General features: G+C 41.0%; 1 protein-coding gene across 7 annotated transcripts in view; it reads left to right on the top strand.

The window, feature by feature from the left end:
* ralgapa2 (Ral GTPase activating protein catalytic subunit alpha 2) overlaps nucleotides 1-19,633 on the top strand; it is a 487,945-nt gene that overhangs the window by 252,391 nt on the left and 215,921 nt on the right. For all 7 annotated transcript variants that reach the window (XM_078230304.1, XM_078230302.1, XM_078230299.1 and 4 more), the window contains 2 exons: nucleotides 3,966-4,149; nucleotides 5,872-6,670. In XM_078230304.1, the coding sequence (XP_078086430.1) occupies nucleotides 3,966-4,149; nucleotides 5,872-6,670 (983 nt within the window). The remainder of the gene's footprint in view (nucleotides 1-3,965; nucleotides 4,150-5,871; nucleotides 6,671-19,633) is intronic.

Below are 19,633 nucleotides of genomic sequence, written 5' to 3'. Positions count from 1 at the left end.
ATTTAAACTCCATCTGCCATCTCTCCGCCCAAGTCTGCAACCGATCTACATCCTGCTGTATCCTCTAATGGTCCTCATCGCTATCCGCAAATCCACCAACCTTTGTGTCGTCTGCAAACTTACTAATCAAACCAGTTACGTTTTCCTCCAAATCATTTTTATATATATATATATACACACATATGCAAAGGTCCCAGCACTGATCCCTGAGGAACGCCACTTGTCACAGCCCTCTGTCTTCTTTGACCGAGCCAGTTTTGTATCCACCTTGCCAGCTCACCTCTGATCCCATGCGACTTCACCTTCTGTACCAGTCTGCCATGAGGGACTTTGTCAAAGGCCTTACTGAAGTGCATATGTCCTCTTGAGGTCAAGTGATTATTGCAACATAACAGATCTATCTCAAGCTTCTCGAAAGTTTCTGATTAAATCACTGTTCCTAGAGACCTCCCCTCTTCACTGGGTGTGCCCAGATGGCACATCTCTGTTGAAATCATACTGTCTCAGAAACACAATGGAACCATTGCAGACTAAGAAATGTTAGCATCCCTATCCTGACGCACCTAGAACAGCATTCCTGGCTTGCATGAAACAAGTACAGTCGTGGTCTCAAACCCCCAGTGTAGATGGCTGGAAACAATAGCCCAGGATTTGGCTGATCAAGGTAAGGCCAACACCATAGAACCACTGATAAGTTACAGGAAGAGGGCATTTAGCTCATCGTGTCTGCACCAGCCAAAAAAGTGAAACCTATTGCTCATTTTAATCCCATTTTCCAGCCCGGTCTGTATTCTTGCAAGCTAGAGCACACATCCAAGTACCTTTCAAATGAGTTGAGCATTTTAGCCTCAACCAATAACTTAGGCAGTGAATTCCAGACGCCTACTACTTTCTAGATGAAAACGGTTTTCTCATATCCCCTCTTAGCCTTCTACCAATCACCTTTAAACCTGTGCCCCCTGGTAATTGACCCCTCAGCTAGGGAGAATCAGACGAGAGGGGGATGGTTTTCTGTCTAATTCCTGCCTACCCTGTCTAAACCCCTCATTTGCGAGGCAGCTGTGGGAAACCACATGGTGAGGCAGCCATGTTTTTTGGACTGCCCCTTTTCATTCACTGAAAATGACAGTAGTTGCAGCAAAAAGACTTGTGGCATCTTAAAAGAGCCTCCTGGTCTGATTCTAAACCTCTAATTCTGTCTTAAAGAAGTTTTAACTCCTCATACAAACACCACAAGTGCTTAACTTCGTGACCCACTGAGCGTTCATCTCTTCAGGGGAATCCTGCAACGCTCCGGATATCTCATTTCAGCTTTTGAACGCATCTGATCTATACAATTCGTGAGGGGAAAAAGAATACTTTCTTTCTTTATTGGGCTGGCAGCAACTGTTCTGCTATGAAACCAACACACAAACTATGGTGTGTGTGTTGGTGTGTGTTGGTGTGTGTTGGTGTGTGTTGGTGTGTGTTGGTGTGTGTGGGTGTGTGTTGGTGTTGGTGTGTGTGTTGGTGTTGGTGTGTGTGTGTGTGTGTTGGTGTGTGTGTGTTGGTGTGTGTTGGTGTGTGTGTGTGTGTTGGTGTGTGTGTGTGTTGGTGTGTGTGTGTGTGTTGGTGTTGTCACGTCATAGCTTGATGCTGAAGTGTCAGTATGCTAACATCTTTTGAAAGCATTCCTAATCCTCTCGTAAACCCACTGAGAAAGCAATCTCAACACCAAATATTCAGTTTGAAATTGCGATTTTCATAAGTGAGAGATGGAACAATACTGTGGGTGAAGAAGCTGTTCTATTTCTGGAGAGTTTATGCATCCATTAATGATAGATTGCCGCACTGTTGAAAGTGCTGTCTTTTCATTAAAACTTTAAACTGAGACCCCATCTCACCTTTCAGGTAGTTGTAAAAGTCTCCACGTTACTAATTTGAAGAAGAGTAGGGGAGTTATCCCTCGTGTCCTGACCAATATTTATCCCCAATCAACACCACAAAAACAAATTCTCTGGTCATTACCACATTGCTATTTGAGGGATTTGGCTGTGAAGTGCTTGCAGATGTCTGTTGTTTGTGAAAAGGCACTACAAAAATGCAAATCTTTTGTTTCCTCTTGTATATATTTTTTCCCCCCCCCCGGCTAGCTTTTGTGGCATCTCATGGTTGTGGCAGTATACACTTGCAGGTTACATTCAAAACAAGCATTTGATACATCTAGGTCAAATGATGTGCGGCTTGGGTTGATTAGCTAAATTGACCAATTTAGCAGGGTAAATGTGTGGGGTTACGGGGATAGGGCCTGGGTTGGATTGAGGCCAGTGCAGATTAGAGGGACTGAATGGCCCCCCTCTGGACTGTATGGATTCTATGATTCAATAAGAAAGAACTGCTTTAGCAATATTTTAATGAAGTTATCCCCAATATTACCCCGTGTGTTTAATATTATTGCTTTTATTTTGGCCTAGCAATCCTCTTCACTGAATGATACAAACATTTCATGTCTGTGTTTGAGTGTGAACCTCAATTGTCTAATTACTGAAAGCTAACAGCTGCACTTTGGAAATTAATTTTGAAGATTAACTTACTGGAAAGATTGTTGGCTATCGCATTTTTTTAAGAAAGGGGAGGAAGCAAAATTTATGTTTAACAAAAAAAGACAGTTCTTAACAGCCATGTGTTCATTGAAGTTTGTTGAAATTCTCATTCCTATAACTGCTTTTACATGCACATAGTCTTTGTCTCATCCTCTTTCCTCCTTAACTTTAGCATGTGTTTCACACATTTTCATTGGTACCTCTATCACTCTGGTTCTCCTTCTTGCTCTTCCTCACTGCCTCGTTATGCAAGTTTGTCTTCACTATGTAGATGATTTTGGAAGTCCATTTTGTAACCGAGAACATCACCTAATGGCAGTGCAAAGTGGAAATTCAGGCATGCAGTTTCCGTGATTTCCTGAGTATTTTGATTTGGAAAGTGGTGCATAGTCTACAGCTGAACTTTTGATTTGTAGTGAGAGGTGAGCAAGGCTCCCTGTTGGTAGCATCGACTTGTACAATTATCCCATGTTATCTTCTGTATGCCTTCCAAGGTTGATGAAACAATATCACACTTACAAATGCCTGTCTATTCTGTGTGTTTCTTTTTTTCATTCATTCTCAGAGAGACCTGGAACTAGAATTTTAGTGAATTTAGTTTCAATTAGCAGCAGTTTTGTATCCACTTGCTTTTGTATCCTGCATCTAAAAGAGAGGACTTTTGTTCCATTAGCTTGGTTAGACCTGGATCCCAGTGGGTAAAAGGACAGCACCATTACGGCCCTAATGAGTACAGATTTTATGCTTTTAAACAAACTAGTTGCTGGGATGTAACATTTAATTTTGTTTTGGTTCAGAAATGCTTCATATTTTTGTATTTTGTAACTTAGTTAACCTGTTCCAATACTTGCATTCCAATGGAAAATCCAGGATAATGTTAAAATGTATGTTGCGAACCTAATTTTATCCACCATCTTGAAACCATGTGATCTGCCTTTTCCTGGTAATGATTAGTAAATTAACCCACTCTGAAGGCAAAATGGCAGTGTGTATGTTATATATAGTATCCCACCAGCTGCAGCATTAAGAACTCTTCTTGTTTTTATATAATTAAGGCTGAACTTTACGTTGTTCACATGCTTGTAAAAGCAGCGACAGAACCTCATAATTACTAGATGCAGTCTTAGCTTTGATTAGTCACTATACTTCAGCTTTGGTTTTAATTAGCTCCTGAAGGAGCAGAACAACATGAGATTGACAGAAAAGAGAAATTGTGCTTCTCCTTCCCCCCCCCCCCTCCCCTCTCCCCCACAGTGTGCTGTTTGCTAAGTGATTAATATTGAACAGCAGTGTCATGAAGCTCAAAGTTTCCTTGATGAATCAAATCATATGGTAGCTATGTGTGGGATTTGCTGTATCCATCTGTTGTCTTATGTTTTACAGGTACTGCATTCCTGTGTTTATGGCTCTCACCTCTTCACCCAACAAAGCCAATACCTGCTGACTCTTGCTGATGTCTCCTCTACAGAATATGATCCATTTTTGACATTGGGAAATGTCAAGAATTCTGAACCTGCACATTCATATGTCCCTAAGGATTTTGGCAGCCTACTTACTGTCACAGAAAGTGAGTCCTTCACATTTAAAATATTTTCTCCTGAGCTGCGCTCGGTGGTGCAGCTTCTTACTAGCAGCTCGTGAAGATTAAAAGAGCCTTTTTATTCAAATTCACATGAACTTTCTTCCCGTAGGTGTTATGCATTACTGTGGTAACAATGGTTTGGCACCAACGCAGCCACAGATCTTGTTTTCTTTTAACTCAAGTAATCGTGACTGTATGGCCTAGATTTTCCATTCAGCATCACTTTAATGCCGGCATTAACCTAGTTAAAACACTGATCAGGAAATTGAGGTTTGAGTGTCTTTTTAATGTTTGCCAGGGTCTCTTAAAGATATGTTTGAATGCTGCCACATTGTATAGCCAACAATGATAATTGACTGCTTATTGATATATTGAATATATTTATAAATGACTGAACTTAAACTCTCATTTCTTACAAATCAACTGAACTTTTCAAGATTATATGTGGAATCTGACTGCAGTTTTACAGTTCAGTGTAAATATATAAATTGACTTTGCAGCATATTAATTTATTAAAATAGACATTTTGTTTTTGGTGGAAAAAGCTGCAGAGAAGGACATGCATGATGAGTATCAAAACCGATACTGGACATGATTTGATTTTGGACAGTATAAGTTTACAACAAAAATCATTGATTCCATTTGCTGATCTGTGATTTTTCTGGACAGATGAAATATTGCAAGTCCCATTTATTACCCATATACTTGTTCTCTGATGCGACCATGTAATAACATTGCGTAGCTAAGTTCATTTGTTTAAGTAGACTGTTGGTTGCTAGTAGCTACAAGGGCAGCAGTTTAACACAGGAGTGTTATTCACAGCTAAGAATGAGCAAAGGCAATAGGTTGTGTAAATCATAACTGGCTAAACTTTAAAAGAAAAACTGTATGTAGCATACTCGGTCTTGCCTAACTGCAAATTGACTTACTCAATTTATACTCCCAGATCGCAGTCTAGAAATCATATTTTTTGTGCAATCCTTTGTTAGCTTTGGCTTATTCATTGTCTGCGAAAATATACCATGAAAATCAGAAATGATGAAATTAACTATTTCATCACAATTTAGCAAAATTTATTATTCTCACCACTACCATAAACTGCTACTTCTGTAGTGGGCTCCTTCTACTGAAGGGGCATTCCGAGTAACTGGTTTTACAGTTCCATGTAGGCGTACAAACTGAATACCCAAGTGAAGAAACTGGTGTTGTACTTTCTGTCTGAACCCCTATCGGGTCAGGGTGTCGACTTTGGGGTGGGGGGGGGTGGGGGGGGGTCAGGGAAATTATAGGATATGCAGCAAGGCGAAGGAAGCCTGCAAATGTAAGCGCTACCTTTCTCTTTCAGAATTCCTTTGAATCTCTGAGTCTGAACCCCTTCTGGTTGCTGCAGTATGACAGCAACCGGATGATGCTGAGGTTGGTGGTCTGACATGAAACTGCTGGCTCCTGAGGTTTGAAGCTACGTCTGCATTCTTGTCCAGGAGTCAGATATCCACACTATGGCGGTGCCAGAACCATTCAGGACGACGTGATCTACCAGATGCAGGCGTAGTCAGATTAGGATATAGGCAATGCATTGGAGGTTTGCCATATCTGTCCAGTGCCCAGGGAAGGGAGTAGGGAAGCATATCAATTCTGCAGGACTTTTCAAATGCCATTATATGGTATGTGTAGTTTAAATTTATTCTCTATGAACATTTGTTACAGGTAAGAAGAAAAGAAGTTTGGATTGGATCCCTCTTACAGCACGCATGGTAATGGCACACCTAATTAATCACTTAGGTCATTATCCGCTCAATGGAGGTCCTGCCATACTTCACAGCCTCATCAGTGAGAACCATGACAACCCCTACGTTGAATCATCGGACTTATCAGCAGAGGTCTTCAAAAGCCCAAATTTGCAACTTTTTGTACTTAATGACAGCACCCTAATTTCCTATCTTCAGACCCCTACAGAAGCAGTTATTCGAGAGAGGATCTCCAGCAATGAACCAAACATTCCTGCCTCAGATGTGAGGGTAATTGTGCGTGATATCTCTGGGAAATATTCTTGGGACGGTCGGATTCAATATGGCCCGCCCAACGATCAGATGACCTCTTCTAAAAACTGTAAAGCACCTTCGTATTCAAATGTCAGTTTATTCGTTGATGGTCAATCTGAAACACACAATCCAGACTGCAGGACTCTTCAAAAGGATCATGACGATCTTGATCAGTTGCTTGAAGATTTAAGCAACAGCAGTCCAGAATGCCTACCACATCCGCAGTTGGGACTCAGTGAGCCGGCACCACTACCAGTGGGAATGAATCATGAACAAGAAGAAAATATCATAGATGCTATAATCAGACAGAACAATCAGGAGGAGGAGTACCTTCGTAGGTGGAGCAGAGATCACTGTATGAGTGTGGCCAGTCAAAAAGAATCTATTCATCATGAACCTCGAGCACCATTTTACTACTGCAGGCTATTTCTTAATGACATGGGAATGAATTCTTGGGAACGAAGGTAAGCTATAAATCTGCTTAAAAGCCAGCAAATCTAGAATATTAAGAGCAAATGAAAATCTTTGCAGGAATTCAGTGAAATGTCTCAAGTACAGAACTTGACTATTGCTGAGAAAAGACATTTTGTTGAAACCTTTCATCTTGCACTCATCAGAAGGACATTCGCAAGAACAGGGGAAGAAGCCTTTTTATACTGTATGAGAAACAGGTGCAGATCGGTAGGCTTTGGTAGAGGTGTTGCCATGGAGAACACATCAGTTGATGGTGATTGACAGTTAACTGCCAAGCGTTGTTTGAAATTTAAACCAGGCAGTCCGACTCTGGATAAATATTGCCCTGTGGAATGCACCATCAAATGGCTATCACTTATTGTGTATTAATATATGTAGGGTGCTGTGTATTAATATATGTAGCTTCTGGTACAGGAAAATACACCACACTGCAAGCCTGATAGACAATCTTAAATTGTTTTTCAGCAAATTTTAGCACACTGAGGATTATTTAGCAAATGTTGTCCAATTTCAGCATCACATCTAATGTTGGACACCATGTTTTGCATTTCTCTGGTCGAGTACTGCCTGTACTTTGCCAGTTGCGAAGGGTCATGCTGTTTGATATGATCTGCCAGTCTTTGGGATGTATGGCTTACATGCCTACCATCAGACCGGCACTGAAATTCATATACCTCATTACTCATTTGTTTGATAGGTGGAACTCATCAGGAGTGCAAGATGAGAACTTCAACAAAATGCCTTTTTCAGTATTACTCAATGAAATGTACTGGATGATGATCCCAACTGGAGTCTATTTCAGCATATTGTGTGAAGATTGATCAAACTGTGTCAATTAACCAGCTAAGTGCATTAAGATGAAAAAAAGACAATTTTAAAAAGTGTCAGTCGTGAATATATACTTCTATTAGGTCAATGTTACTTTAATATAGCTTGGAAACAAGTATTTTCATCCTGGGGAAGGTGTGAAACAGCTCAATGGACTTTGTTTTATCAGTGAAGATGCTTTTGAGTCATCAGTTTGTCAATTGCAAATTGATGATAATGGTGGATGAGTGATTTTCGTGAAAGAAAATGTTTGTGGGATTCAAAATGTATCTTGTTTGTTATATTTGTTAACGGGATATGGTTGTTGCTGCCAAGGCCAGGAAATGCTGTCCTTCCCTAATTGCCCTTGAACTGAGTAGCTTGCTAAGCCATTTCAGAGGGCAGTTAAGAGTCAACCACACTGCTGTAGGTCTGGAGTCACATCTGGACAGCAGATTTCCTTACCTAAAGGATACGAGTGAACTAGATGAGTTTTTATGACTATTAATGTTGGTTTTGTGGTCACTATTGCTGAGAATGGCTTTCAATTCCAGATTGATTAATTAATTGAATTTAAATTCTACCGTGATGGGATTTGAACCCATGTTCTCCATTAGCCTGGACCTCTGGATTACAAGTCCAGTGATACTACCATTGTCTTCCCCCAATTGTGTCATGTGGTTGGATAACACCTCTTACTACTTTTGCTCCCCATTAAACGTGAGAGCTGAATTATTAATTGAGTCACCACGGTTCAAAATATTTTGATGGGACTATGAAGGCAAAATAAATTTATAAGAGCAGCAACAAAGTTTAAAGGGGCCTACTTGAGTGAGGTCAATTTGGGAGTTACCGAGCTGGTGGGCAGATGAGAACATCCTGTAAAATACTGATGAGATAATAGTTTGAAGCTCAGTGCAAATTCTAAGTTTCTTTCCTTTTAAGGGGGTTTTATTTTCTGCTTTGAAAGTAGGAATAACTTTCTAAACTTTTGAGATCAATTATATAATGAGGTCTACACACTCCTAGCTGATCTTTTATCCACATTTGCTGAAATCTATCCATTCAGTTTTGAGATGCATTGTTTGCAGGCAAACAAAAGGGATAAAACGTAACCTCCCTCCACCTTCAGTGGCAAAAGTAACAAAATGATTAAATGGGCATAGTCACTGCTTTTCTTTATTACAAGGTTCTTCCGTGAGGCATTTCCCTATCTGGTTGATGCTCTGTCACTACAAAACAGGAAAAAAAAATTATAAGGACCGTACTCAATTTTTATTGAGGAGGCTTCAGTTCAATACACATCCAATAACCTGCTCTAAAAACTCTACTTATCATAGAAATCATAGAAACCCTACAGTGCAGAAGGAGGCCATTCGGCCCATCGAGTCTGCACCGACCACAATCCCACCCAGGCTCTACCCCCACATATTTTACCCGCTAATCCCTCTAACCTACGCATCTCAGGGGCAATTTTTAACCTGGCCAATCAACCTAACCCGCACATCTTTGGACTGTGGGAGGAAACCGGAGCACCCGGAGGAAACCCACGCAGACACGAGGAGAATGTGCAAACTCCACACAGACAGTGACCCAAGCCGGGAATCGAACCCGGGACCCTGGAGCTGTGAAGCAGCAGTGCTAACCACTGTGCTACCGTGCCGCCCCTTATATTTTGAAAGCTGTGACAAATTGAGACAATCCACAGCCTTCTAAATGAAACAACCCACAACATTCTTTTTAAAACAAAAACAATTTGCCCTATCACCCTGTTGACCAATCCTTTTTTTAAAAAGAAAATTCCAGGATCTGCATCCTTGCTAAAAAAACGAAACAATTCTTCCTTTGGCCATATCTGTGTGTCAAGTTTCATTAAAACTCATTCATTCGTTTTTTGGTATATTGTTTACTGACAGACAGAATAACAAACATGGGCAAAAAGGTTACCTTGGCCCACCTTCGGTGGCAGAGGTATTTACAGCAATAGGCCATTCAGAGGTGAAATCTGGAAGTATGTTTTCACATTAAGGTTTGTGAAATTCTGGAATTCTCTCCTCCAGAGTACTGTGGGTGCCCTGTGGATGCTGGGGCAATTATTATTTTCAAAATTGAGATTGATTTTTAGTAGGTAATGATGTCGAGGTATGTGGATCATTCATCTATAAATGGAGTTGAGGTACAGATTAGTCTGCATCTAATTGGATAATGCAAAGGGCTTGAGAGGGGCTGAATATCCTTCTCTTGTTCCTGAAAATCTGCATTATAAACGTGAAAATGGGAATTTACTGAGGAAGTATATGATTAGAATCATAGAATCCCTACAGTGCAGAAAGAGGCCATTTGGCCCATTGAGTCTGCACCAACCACAATCCCACCCAGACCCTACCCCCTTATCCCTACATATTTACCCGCTAATCCTCTAACCTACACATCTCAGGACACTAAGGGGCAATTTTTAGCATGGCCAATCAACCTAACCCGCACATCTTTGGACTGTGGGAGGAAACCGGAGCACCCGGAGGAAACCCACGCAGACACGAGGAGAATGTGCAAACTCCACACAGACAGTGACCTAAGCCAGGAATCGAACCCAGGTCCCTGGAGCTGTGAAGCAGCAGTGCTAGCAGCAGTGCTAACCACTGTGCTACCGTGCCGCCCAAATATATGCAGATAAATGATTTTTAATACATTGCTAGTTCGTCTCGTAACTCTACAATACTTCTGAAATTATTTTTACTCTGTTACCTATTCCTTCATGTAGCATTTTCTGTGTCTACTTCCATTTTTGACCATCTCTTATGTTTACCCCTTAATTCTCCCGATTGCTGCTAATTCTATCATTTCCTTTTGTTTGGTTGGTTGTTTGGCATGGTATGATGGAGAAATGTGCCACCAGTGGCAGTAGGTTGCATTTTTGGTGGGTTTATGGGACTTCTGTGGCCTCCATGGCTCCCATTTGCAATCACTTCTGCCACTTCCCAGTACCTGACTCCCATTGCATCTCCATCCCCATAATTTTCCAACTACTCTTTTCTCCTCATTCTTATTTCTTTGACCAGTTCTTCTTTGAACCTTCTGCTCAATACCCTTAATCAAATCTCCACCTTATTTTTACTGCTAACATTGTAGCCATACCCACGTTCACAGTGCCATGCAAGCATCTCGTCCTCAATCTGTTTTCCTCCTCTCAGCCTGTACTCTATTCCAATCTGTTTCCCTCAATGAAGTTTTGTTTGCTTTCAGAATTCAACTTCTCAAATCAAATTACAGTGAGGAAAGAAACACACTATCTCCTAGAACCTTTGACTCGTACATAAGCGATTAGCAACTCCCATTGCCCATCTGCAGTTGTATCCATTAATAGTTCGTCCCAGTCTGCTGTAGTCAGTTTGTGACTCACTCTGTCGAAACCTGTGTTGCCCAATTCTAAAACCTTGGTTTGCGATTTTCCCCTCCTTATCCAATCTAATATTGAATTTAATCATGTTATGGTCACTGTTATCTAGGTTCCTTACTGTTTGATTATTGTCTAATTCAGTCTCATTACAAACCATTAAATCCATCATGGCCAGTTCTCTTGTTGATTCACGAACACTGACTTGTTGATTCATGAACGCTGACTGCAAAAAGAACACAACGTTCCAGAAAACCACATCCAACAACCTGCTGTGAAAACTATGCTTACATTTTGGCTGCTGTGACAAATTCCACCACGGCAGCTGAGACAGTCCTTAACATGTGCGAATACACTCAAGAAATGTATTGCTTTTGAACTGTTTTGCCCCTTTAAGTCTGTGTGAAATTCAGGTTTTCCATTTTAACCACTCTACAGTTGCAGTATGCTCTGATTTCTTTGTGCGTCATAGTATTTTATCACCATGATATCTGCAGACATCACAGTTACCAGGTGGTGTGCAGACCTTTCTAGCCTAAACTAGTCAAATTTTTTCCTTAACTATTGCTACCTTCAGCTTGACGTGAGCAATGAATGCCCTGGTAGACTCGTTGATATGTAAACTATTTCTAACACCTGTGCGTCTTTTTTCATACTTTATTAAAAATTAGAGAAACTGTACGGTGTGTTTAATGTACCAAGAAATTCATTTTGCTTAGTCGCAGTGAGCATCAGTGTGATGTTGCAACAGTCACGTCAGGGAGATGTCTTAATGCTTGAATGCACTGTAATTTGAAAATGACACTGAGCAAAAGGAAGAACATTTGTTACATTCATCTGTAATGCAGTCATGCAAAAACAAAAAAACACTGACAAGCTATAATCAGAATGAGTTTTGGAAACTCATCAGTTTATTCAAAAGAAACATTGAGGCCATCTTTTAAAACCCTGCCTCTAATTATTATTCAACTTTTGATGACCAGTAAAGCTGTAAGGCAAATAATTAGGACCCTCATTGCGACAGGCGGCTTGTCATGTTTTTAACAATAGCAAATATGTAGCGAATGTAGAGGGACAGGTGGTATTGAGGAAGCAGGGGGGCTGCAGAAGGACTTGGACGGGTTAGGAGAGTGGGCAAAGAAGTGGCAGATGGAATACAATGTGGAAAGGTGTGAGGTTATGCACTTTGGAAGGAGGAATGGAGGCATAGACTATTTTCTGAATGGGGAAATGCTTAGGAAATCCGATACACAAAGGGACTTGGGAGTCCTTGTTCAAGATTTTCTTAAGGTTAACGTGCAGGTTCAGTCGGCAGTTAGGAAGGCAAATGCAATGTTAGCATTCATGTTGTGAGGGCTAGAATACAAGAGCAGGGATATATTTCTGAAGCTGTATAAGACTTAAGACTCTGGTCAGACCCCATTTGGAGTATTGTGAACAGTTTTGGACCCCATATCTAAGGAAGGATGTGCTGGCCTTGGAAAGGGTCCAGAGGAGGTTCACAAGAATGATCCCTAGAATGAAGAGCCTGTCGTATGAGGAACGGTTGAGGGTTCTGGGTCTGTACTCGTTGGAGTTTAGAAGGATGAGGGGGGTTCTTATTGAAACTTACAGGATACTGTGAAGGCTGGATAGAGTGGACGTGGAGAGGATGTTTCCATTAGTAGGAAAAATTAGAACCAGAGGGCACAGCCTCCCATCCATTGACTCTGTCTACACTTCCTGCTGCCTCAGCAAAGCAGGCAGCATAATTAAGGACCCCACGCACTCCGGACGTTCTCTCTTCCACCTTGTTCCGTCGGGAAAAAGATACAAAAGTCTGAGGTCACATAGCAACAGACTCGAGAACAGCCTCTTCCCTGCTGCTGTCAGACTTTTGAAAGGACTTACCTTGCATTAAGTTCATCTTTCTCTACACCCTAGCTATGACTGTAACACTACATTCTGCACTCTCTCGTTTCCTTCTCTGTGAACGGTATGCTTTGTCTGTATAGCGCACAAGAAACAATACTTTTCACTGTATACTAAAACATGCGGCAACAATATATCAGAACAAAATCCAAACAACCTCAGGCTAAAGGGACGATCCTTTAAAACTGAGATGAGGAGGAATTTCTTCAGCCAGAGAGTGGTGAATCTGTGGAACTCTTTGCCGCAGAAGACTGTGGAGGCCGGGTCATTGACTGTCATTAAGACAGAGATAGATAGGGTTGTTGATTAATAAGGGGATCAGGGGTTATGGGGAAAAGGCAGGAGAATGGGGATGAGAAAAATACCAGCCATGATTGAATGGTGGAGCAGACTCGATGGCCGAGTGGCCTAATTCTGCTCTTATGTTTTGTGGTCTAAATATCTTTTGTTCTTACACCTGTAACTCTTCTCATCCTCCCTGTCATTTCGATCATTTCTGGCTGAACTTATTCTCACCTTGAATCATAGAATTTTGCAACACAGAAGGAAGTCGTCATCCTTGTTGTGCCTGTGATGATTTTGGGAATGAGCTCTCTGCTTAGTCCCCTTCGCCTACCTTTGCCCATATCCTCTTCCACTTCTCTTATTCAAGTGTTTATCCAGACATCATGATGTAACTGCAATCTAACCAATGATTAACATACAAGGTTAGCATTGTCTCTTTGCTTTTGTTTCACTGTGTAGAACAATTGGGATCTTGCTTTCTATTCTCCCCCTGCACCGCCCCCCCCCCCCAAGTATTTCCTGCCATTTGCAATGACGTGTGCATCTGAATTCCCCGAGTCACCAAGATCCGCTAATCCTGTTTAAAGTTTTATTATTTAAAATATATATCTCTTCAAATCTTCACATTTCTCTTAAATTTTATTTTGATATTGATCCCCCATTTCTGTAACTGCATTCTCCTGAATTGTTTGCAGTCCACTTCGCCATTAACCAAACTTCTTATTTTTGCATTGCCTGCAAATCTTTGTTCTGCATATGTGGGTACTTTTACGATCCCGGACGAGTCCATTATTTTGTTCTGATCTCGGACTAGACCTGTAACACTTTTTTAAAAAAAAGTCTGATAAATCTGCAATCCCAGTTATTTACCAGAAGAACGAAGCCACAGATTCCAAAGTTTAAAACCGAATAACTTTTACTAGACTCAAGAGTCAAAATGGAGTTGAACAAAGCAAATATTAAGTACTTTTTCAGTTAATCGTTTAAACTCTAAAATCCAAAGTCAACATTAGTTGAACATGAATTAAAAGGCAAACTATTGTCGATTTATAAATTACTCATTTAATGGCAGATACAATTAAGACAGATCTTACAAATTGGCTCAGCAGTCTACTTAACATAAAGGTCATCAAATTCAGTCACAAAGTACTTCATAATTCTATCTTCCTTGCAAAGAATTTCAGTGTAGTTTTTAGAACGTATTCTGATCACCAGTCAACAGCAACGCACAGCTAACCTGGGTTCCATAGGTACCGTCTTTAACAAAAATGGCACAGAATTCCCTCAGCTCAGTCTGGATGGTGTGAATCCACCAACATTGTCTCCGAGTAACAGAAACAGCTGCAGTAACTGCACATTTGCATATTTTCAGCTTCTGAATCAGTCCTTCTTATCGAATTATAAGATCCCTACAGTACAGAAGGAGGGTCATTTGGCCCATCGAGTCTGTACCGATCACAATCCCATCCAGACTCTATTCCCGCAGCCCTCATTTATCCTGCTAATCCACCTGATATTAGGGTCAATTTAGTATGGCCAATCAACCTAACCTGCACATCTTTGGTCTGTGGGAGGAAACCGGAGCACCCGGAGGAAACCCACACAGACATGGGGAGAAACTGCAAACTCCACACAGACAGTGACCTGAAGCTGGAATTGAACCCTGCTGGTGTGAAGCAGCAGTTCTAACCACTGTGCCACCGTGCCGCCCTTCTTCAGCTTGCCCTTACTGTGCGTCTGGACACTTCAGCTTCTGAACTCTGGTTCTGTCTCCTTTTATATAGTTTCAGCCAAAGGTTTTGGTTTCCGATTCTTGGTTCCCCTCTTAGTTTCCTTAGCAACTGGGAAGGTCGGTTCTCCCTTGCCCGGTTTGGGTCTGTCTCAAAAAAAAAAATATTTTGCCCAACTATTCCACAAATCCAAAATCCATGTTAACTATTTTTCTGTTTTCTCTTCATTTACTTACTTTCTGTCCATGTTGCCATGATCTCTTTTATACCACAAGCATTCATTTTATCCCCAATAAGCGTAGTGTGCACAGAGTAGTAATAGGACAGCATAAACCATTCCTTGTCACCCATGTGATACACACAGTTTGCCACTTCTGACCTTGTTATTAGTGTGAAGTCTCCAAAATGCTGCTGATTTGCAGCTGGAATTCTTGCACCTAATATTTGCCCAATGATGGACTGTTTCAGCATCTCCTGAGTATTCAATGTAGTTCAGCCATCCCAAGAGTCCATCAGAGTGACCCTTGATCGGACATTGATGAGTTATCACTGATGCACTGTTACAATTTGTGAACCAGCTCTTCTATATGTATTGCTAATTATTTTTTTAAGTTGCTCTTATGATCTGATTTTTAAAAAATACATTTTCCTCCATGTGTATATTAGTATGTCGACTTTTAACCATTAAGCCCTAATCTAGGGCAGCACGGTGGCACAGTGGTTAGCACTGCTGCCTCACAGCGCCAGGAACCCGGGCCCGATTCCAGCCTCAGGTGGCTGTCTGTGTGGAGTCTGCACATTCTCCCCGTGTCTGAGTGGGTTTCCTCCCACAGTCCAAAGGTGTGCAGGTTAGGTGGATTGGCCATGCTAAATTGCCCCTTAGTGTCCAGAGATGTGTAGATTGACAGGATTAGCTGGATAAATGTGTGGGGGTTGCGAGGATAAGGCAGAGAGTTGGATCTGGGTAAGATGCTCTGTCCAAGTCGTGCAGACTCGATGGGCCAAATGGCCTCCTTCTGCACTGCAGGAGTTCTAGGATAATCACAACATATTGATCACTGGATAATATGTGAGATCTTATCATCCAGGCCATTGCATACAGGTTAATTTTTTTCAGAGGTTTGATGATGTCAAGACACAGGAGGACACGAGCCATTACAAAATTATACTTAAGGCATACTTCTGTTAATGATGTTTTTTAAAAAGAAATGTAGTGCTTTTTCACAGAATTTGTTTCAAAAAGGTGCCAGGATTCATATTGATTTTGTATCAAGAGAAGAAAGTGGAACAACAGCAATTTTGTTCTAAATGTATCAGTTACATAGAATCAACCTGCTTGACTGACCAAATGGAAGATGATAGGACATATAATAACCAGGTTCCTTAAATCTTATGCCTGGAGCAGATCTTTAATCCTAATGTGCATTTTCACTACTAATGTAAAGCAAAGAACTGGAACAAAATCAAAACTTCTAAAATCAGACGTATCTACATAATTTTTCAAATTCTGCCTGTGAAAATTGTGATAACACCCCGGCAGCATCCTTGTACCTGCTGTCTGGCTTTGAACCACAGGGACCATTACAGCATGTCTGTTTACTGACAGCTTATTACCTGGAGCATTTGCTGAGCTGAAGTACACAGCACTTTCCTTGTCATTATCGGTGTGCTGCATGAGAGTTTCAATGGATAACATGCCAATGTTGCAGACGTTCCTTGGTTGTGACAATTCTACCATATATCATTTTCAAATTGTTCATGCTGAATGAACTGCTGTGTTCCTCGTTAAATTCTTGATGTAAATCCAAGCCATTTATGTCAGTGGGAAGTGGGTTACGTAACAGCAATGTCCATCGTTTTTAAATTGCTGCCTTAACAGTGCATGTAAAACAAAATCTTTGTATGTGTTATAACATTGAGCCCAGTCTAAATATATTTGCTTTTTCTCAGTTTTCAGCCTGCTGCTAATTCGTTCGTCCCTGCCATAATTCTCTCCTGACTAATCTCACTACAAATGACATTCCTTCTCGTTCTGTCCCTGTTGCTCTACCCATTTCCAGTGAGGCTTCTGGTTGTCGCAAACAAATTACGCACTTAAGCGCATATGCGGTGCATTCCTTAGAGCTGTCCGTAAACTTGTCCTAATGCTTGTGCATCTTTTGATTGTTTTTGCAGGTAGAATCATAGAATCCCTACAGTGCAGAAGGAGGCCGTTTGGCCCATCGTGTCTGCACAGACCACAATCCCACCCAGCCCCTATCCCTGCTAGCCCCACGTATTTCCCCTGCTAGTCTCCCTGACACTAAGTGGCAATTTAGCATGACCAATCAACCTGTCCCGCGCATCTCTGGACTGTGGGAGGAAACCGGAGCACCCGGAGGAAACCCACGCAAACACAGGGAGAATATGGAAACTCCACACAGACAGTGACCCGAGCCAGGAATCGAACCCGGGTCCCTGGTGCTGTGTGGCAGCAGTGCTAATCACTGTGGCACCGTGCTGGTGCAATTGCCATCTACAGTGGCAGATTAGGCACAATTTTTAAGTGTGATGTTTTAAACTTTAAAAGTCATGCAAGTGAGTGCCAAAAATGAGCCTCATCACCTTGCTAATGTATGTCGGCACTGTTATTTGAAAATCGGCCTGCAGTTCCATAGCCTCTTGAGATACACCAGGGAAAGATAGGGGTATCTGCGGTCACCCAAGAACAATCTCACAGTGTAGAATCTAGGCATTGTAGAGTGAAAGAAGAAAATGGGGATATGGGTAGAACATGAATAATTTTCAAATTATTGAAATTTCAGTCAAATTTATTTTACGATTCCAATTTTGTACACATTCCTAACTGAGAGTGATAAAACTTGGAGTTAAATAACACATAAATTAACATATTTACAAAAAATATGTTGCAAACATTCCTTTGTTTACAATAACCCAGTACAATATGCAATTCGTGCAGTGACGTATTGTACAGAAATGATGTGTACCTTTTCTTTCTATCCTTTCTTCCTTAAAAAAGGCAATTTTTCAAGCACTTCTCATAGTTTTTCTTTCAAATTTCACACACACGCACAAAAAGTGAAGTCCTGTCCAAGGTGAGTTGAGGATACATATCTGGCCCTGTATCTAAGGGTTAGTAAATGTAATAATGGCACAACTACAAGGGTAAATATACGCTAAAATCCTTTCAGGGACTCTGTTTGCACCTGTAATCCAATACTTGACCATCTGCTGTTTTGTGTACAATATGTTCAGGTTCATTTTTTCACTTGCTTCTGTTGGTCGATGAAAAGTGGCCAGCACTACATCAGAGTAAGGTGCCGACACAAAAGAGAATGGGATTACTAATGAATAACAATGGCCTACCTGCCAATTCTTTCTCCAAGCAACTCGTACCACCACACTTGAAGGATAGATCCTCTTGTGTAGACTGCAGCAATCTACTTGGCAGATTAGGAGCAAAACCTACCAAGTGTGTCTATTTGTGCTTTTGCTATTTTTCTTTTCAAACTCCTGGTTGCTTAGTTTCCTGCATCTAGATTGAATATTCTTCTTAATCTCTGTTAGCACTGTACAAATGCCAGTATCCATCTCTACCCAGATGTTGTAAAAGCGAGTTTAGGAATCGATCACTATTTTTTCTAAATATTTGAGTTTGTATTCAGGCAGCACAAATATGGCAATACTGATGAAAGAACACAAAAAGAACTGGACAGTTTACCATGGTGACAGTCACACAGGATGTCACCTGTGACTTTGATTAGGACATTTCAGTATTGTCATATGGGCGGAAATCTGACTGGAGAGATTCAAACGTGGCAAGGGGCAGCACGGTGGCACAGTGGTTAGCACTGCTGTCTCACACCACCAGGGTCCCGGGTTTGATTCCCAGCTTGGGTCACTATCTGTGTGGAGTTTGCACGTTCTCCCTGTGTCTGCGTGGGTTTCCTCCGGGTGCTCCGGTTTCCTCCCACAGTTCAAAGATGTGCAGGTTAAGTGGATTGGCCATGCTAAATTATCCCTTCGTGTCAGGGAGACTAACTAGGGTAAATGCATGGAGGTTATGGGGATAGGGCTGGGTGAGATTGCTGTCAGTGCAGACTCGATGGGCCGAATGGCTGCCTCCTGCACTGTAGGGATTCTATGTTAACTATATATTTCTTGTATTCAGATGGTGGGAATTAAGGTGGTTCACTTATAACCCTATAAATGGACACAGATTAAACTGTTTCTTGGATTAGGCGATGCAAATGCTTAACTCCAAATAAATGTTTAAAAAGTCTTTAAAGTTTGATATAAAGCTGAAATACTGTAGATCCTGGAAATTTGAAATAAAGACATAAAATGCTGGAAATGCTCAGCTGTTCAGACAGCGTCTGCAGAGAGAGAAACAGTATGTTCAGGTCATCAACCTGAAATAACTCCTTCTTTCCACAGCCTAGCTACTGAGTATTTGCAATGTTTTCTGTTTTTATTACTGGAAAGATTGGCTCCCAATTCTGTCCTTCAACTGGCTTTCTGAAGCACAACATCTGATTCACTCCAGACTGAATTGTAATAACGTCAAGTCAGTTCACACCTTTAAAACTGAAAAATAGTAATCTATTCCATCAATTTAAGCTAATTATTTCAGAAAGAGGTAAAAAAGGAAATAGCTTTATAACACATTTCATTAATACATCATTTTCAACTAAATTATACCAATATGCAAGTAGCATAAAATACTTTGAATTGCTGTAAACTATTACAGATATTTTTACAGTGGGTACAAATAAATCGTGTGTGAGAAATGTTTGCAAATGTTATAATGGTTCATTATCTGAGTG

This window comes from Mustelus asterias, chromosome 15 (genome assembly GCF_964213995.1).
Source record: "Mustelus asterias chromosome 15, sMusAst1.hap1.1, whole genome shotgun sequence".
NCBI classification, from domain to species: Eukaryota; Metazoa; Chordata; class Chondrichthyes; order Carcharhiniformes; family Triakidae; genus Mustelus; species Mustelus asterias.
Note: the sequence above shows the minus strand (reverse complement) of the source record. Positions and strands in the feature narration are given on the sequence as shown.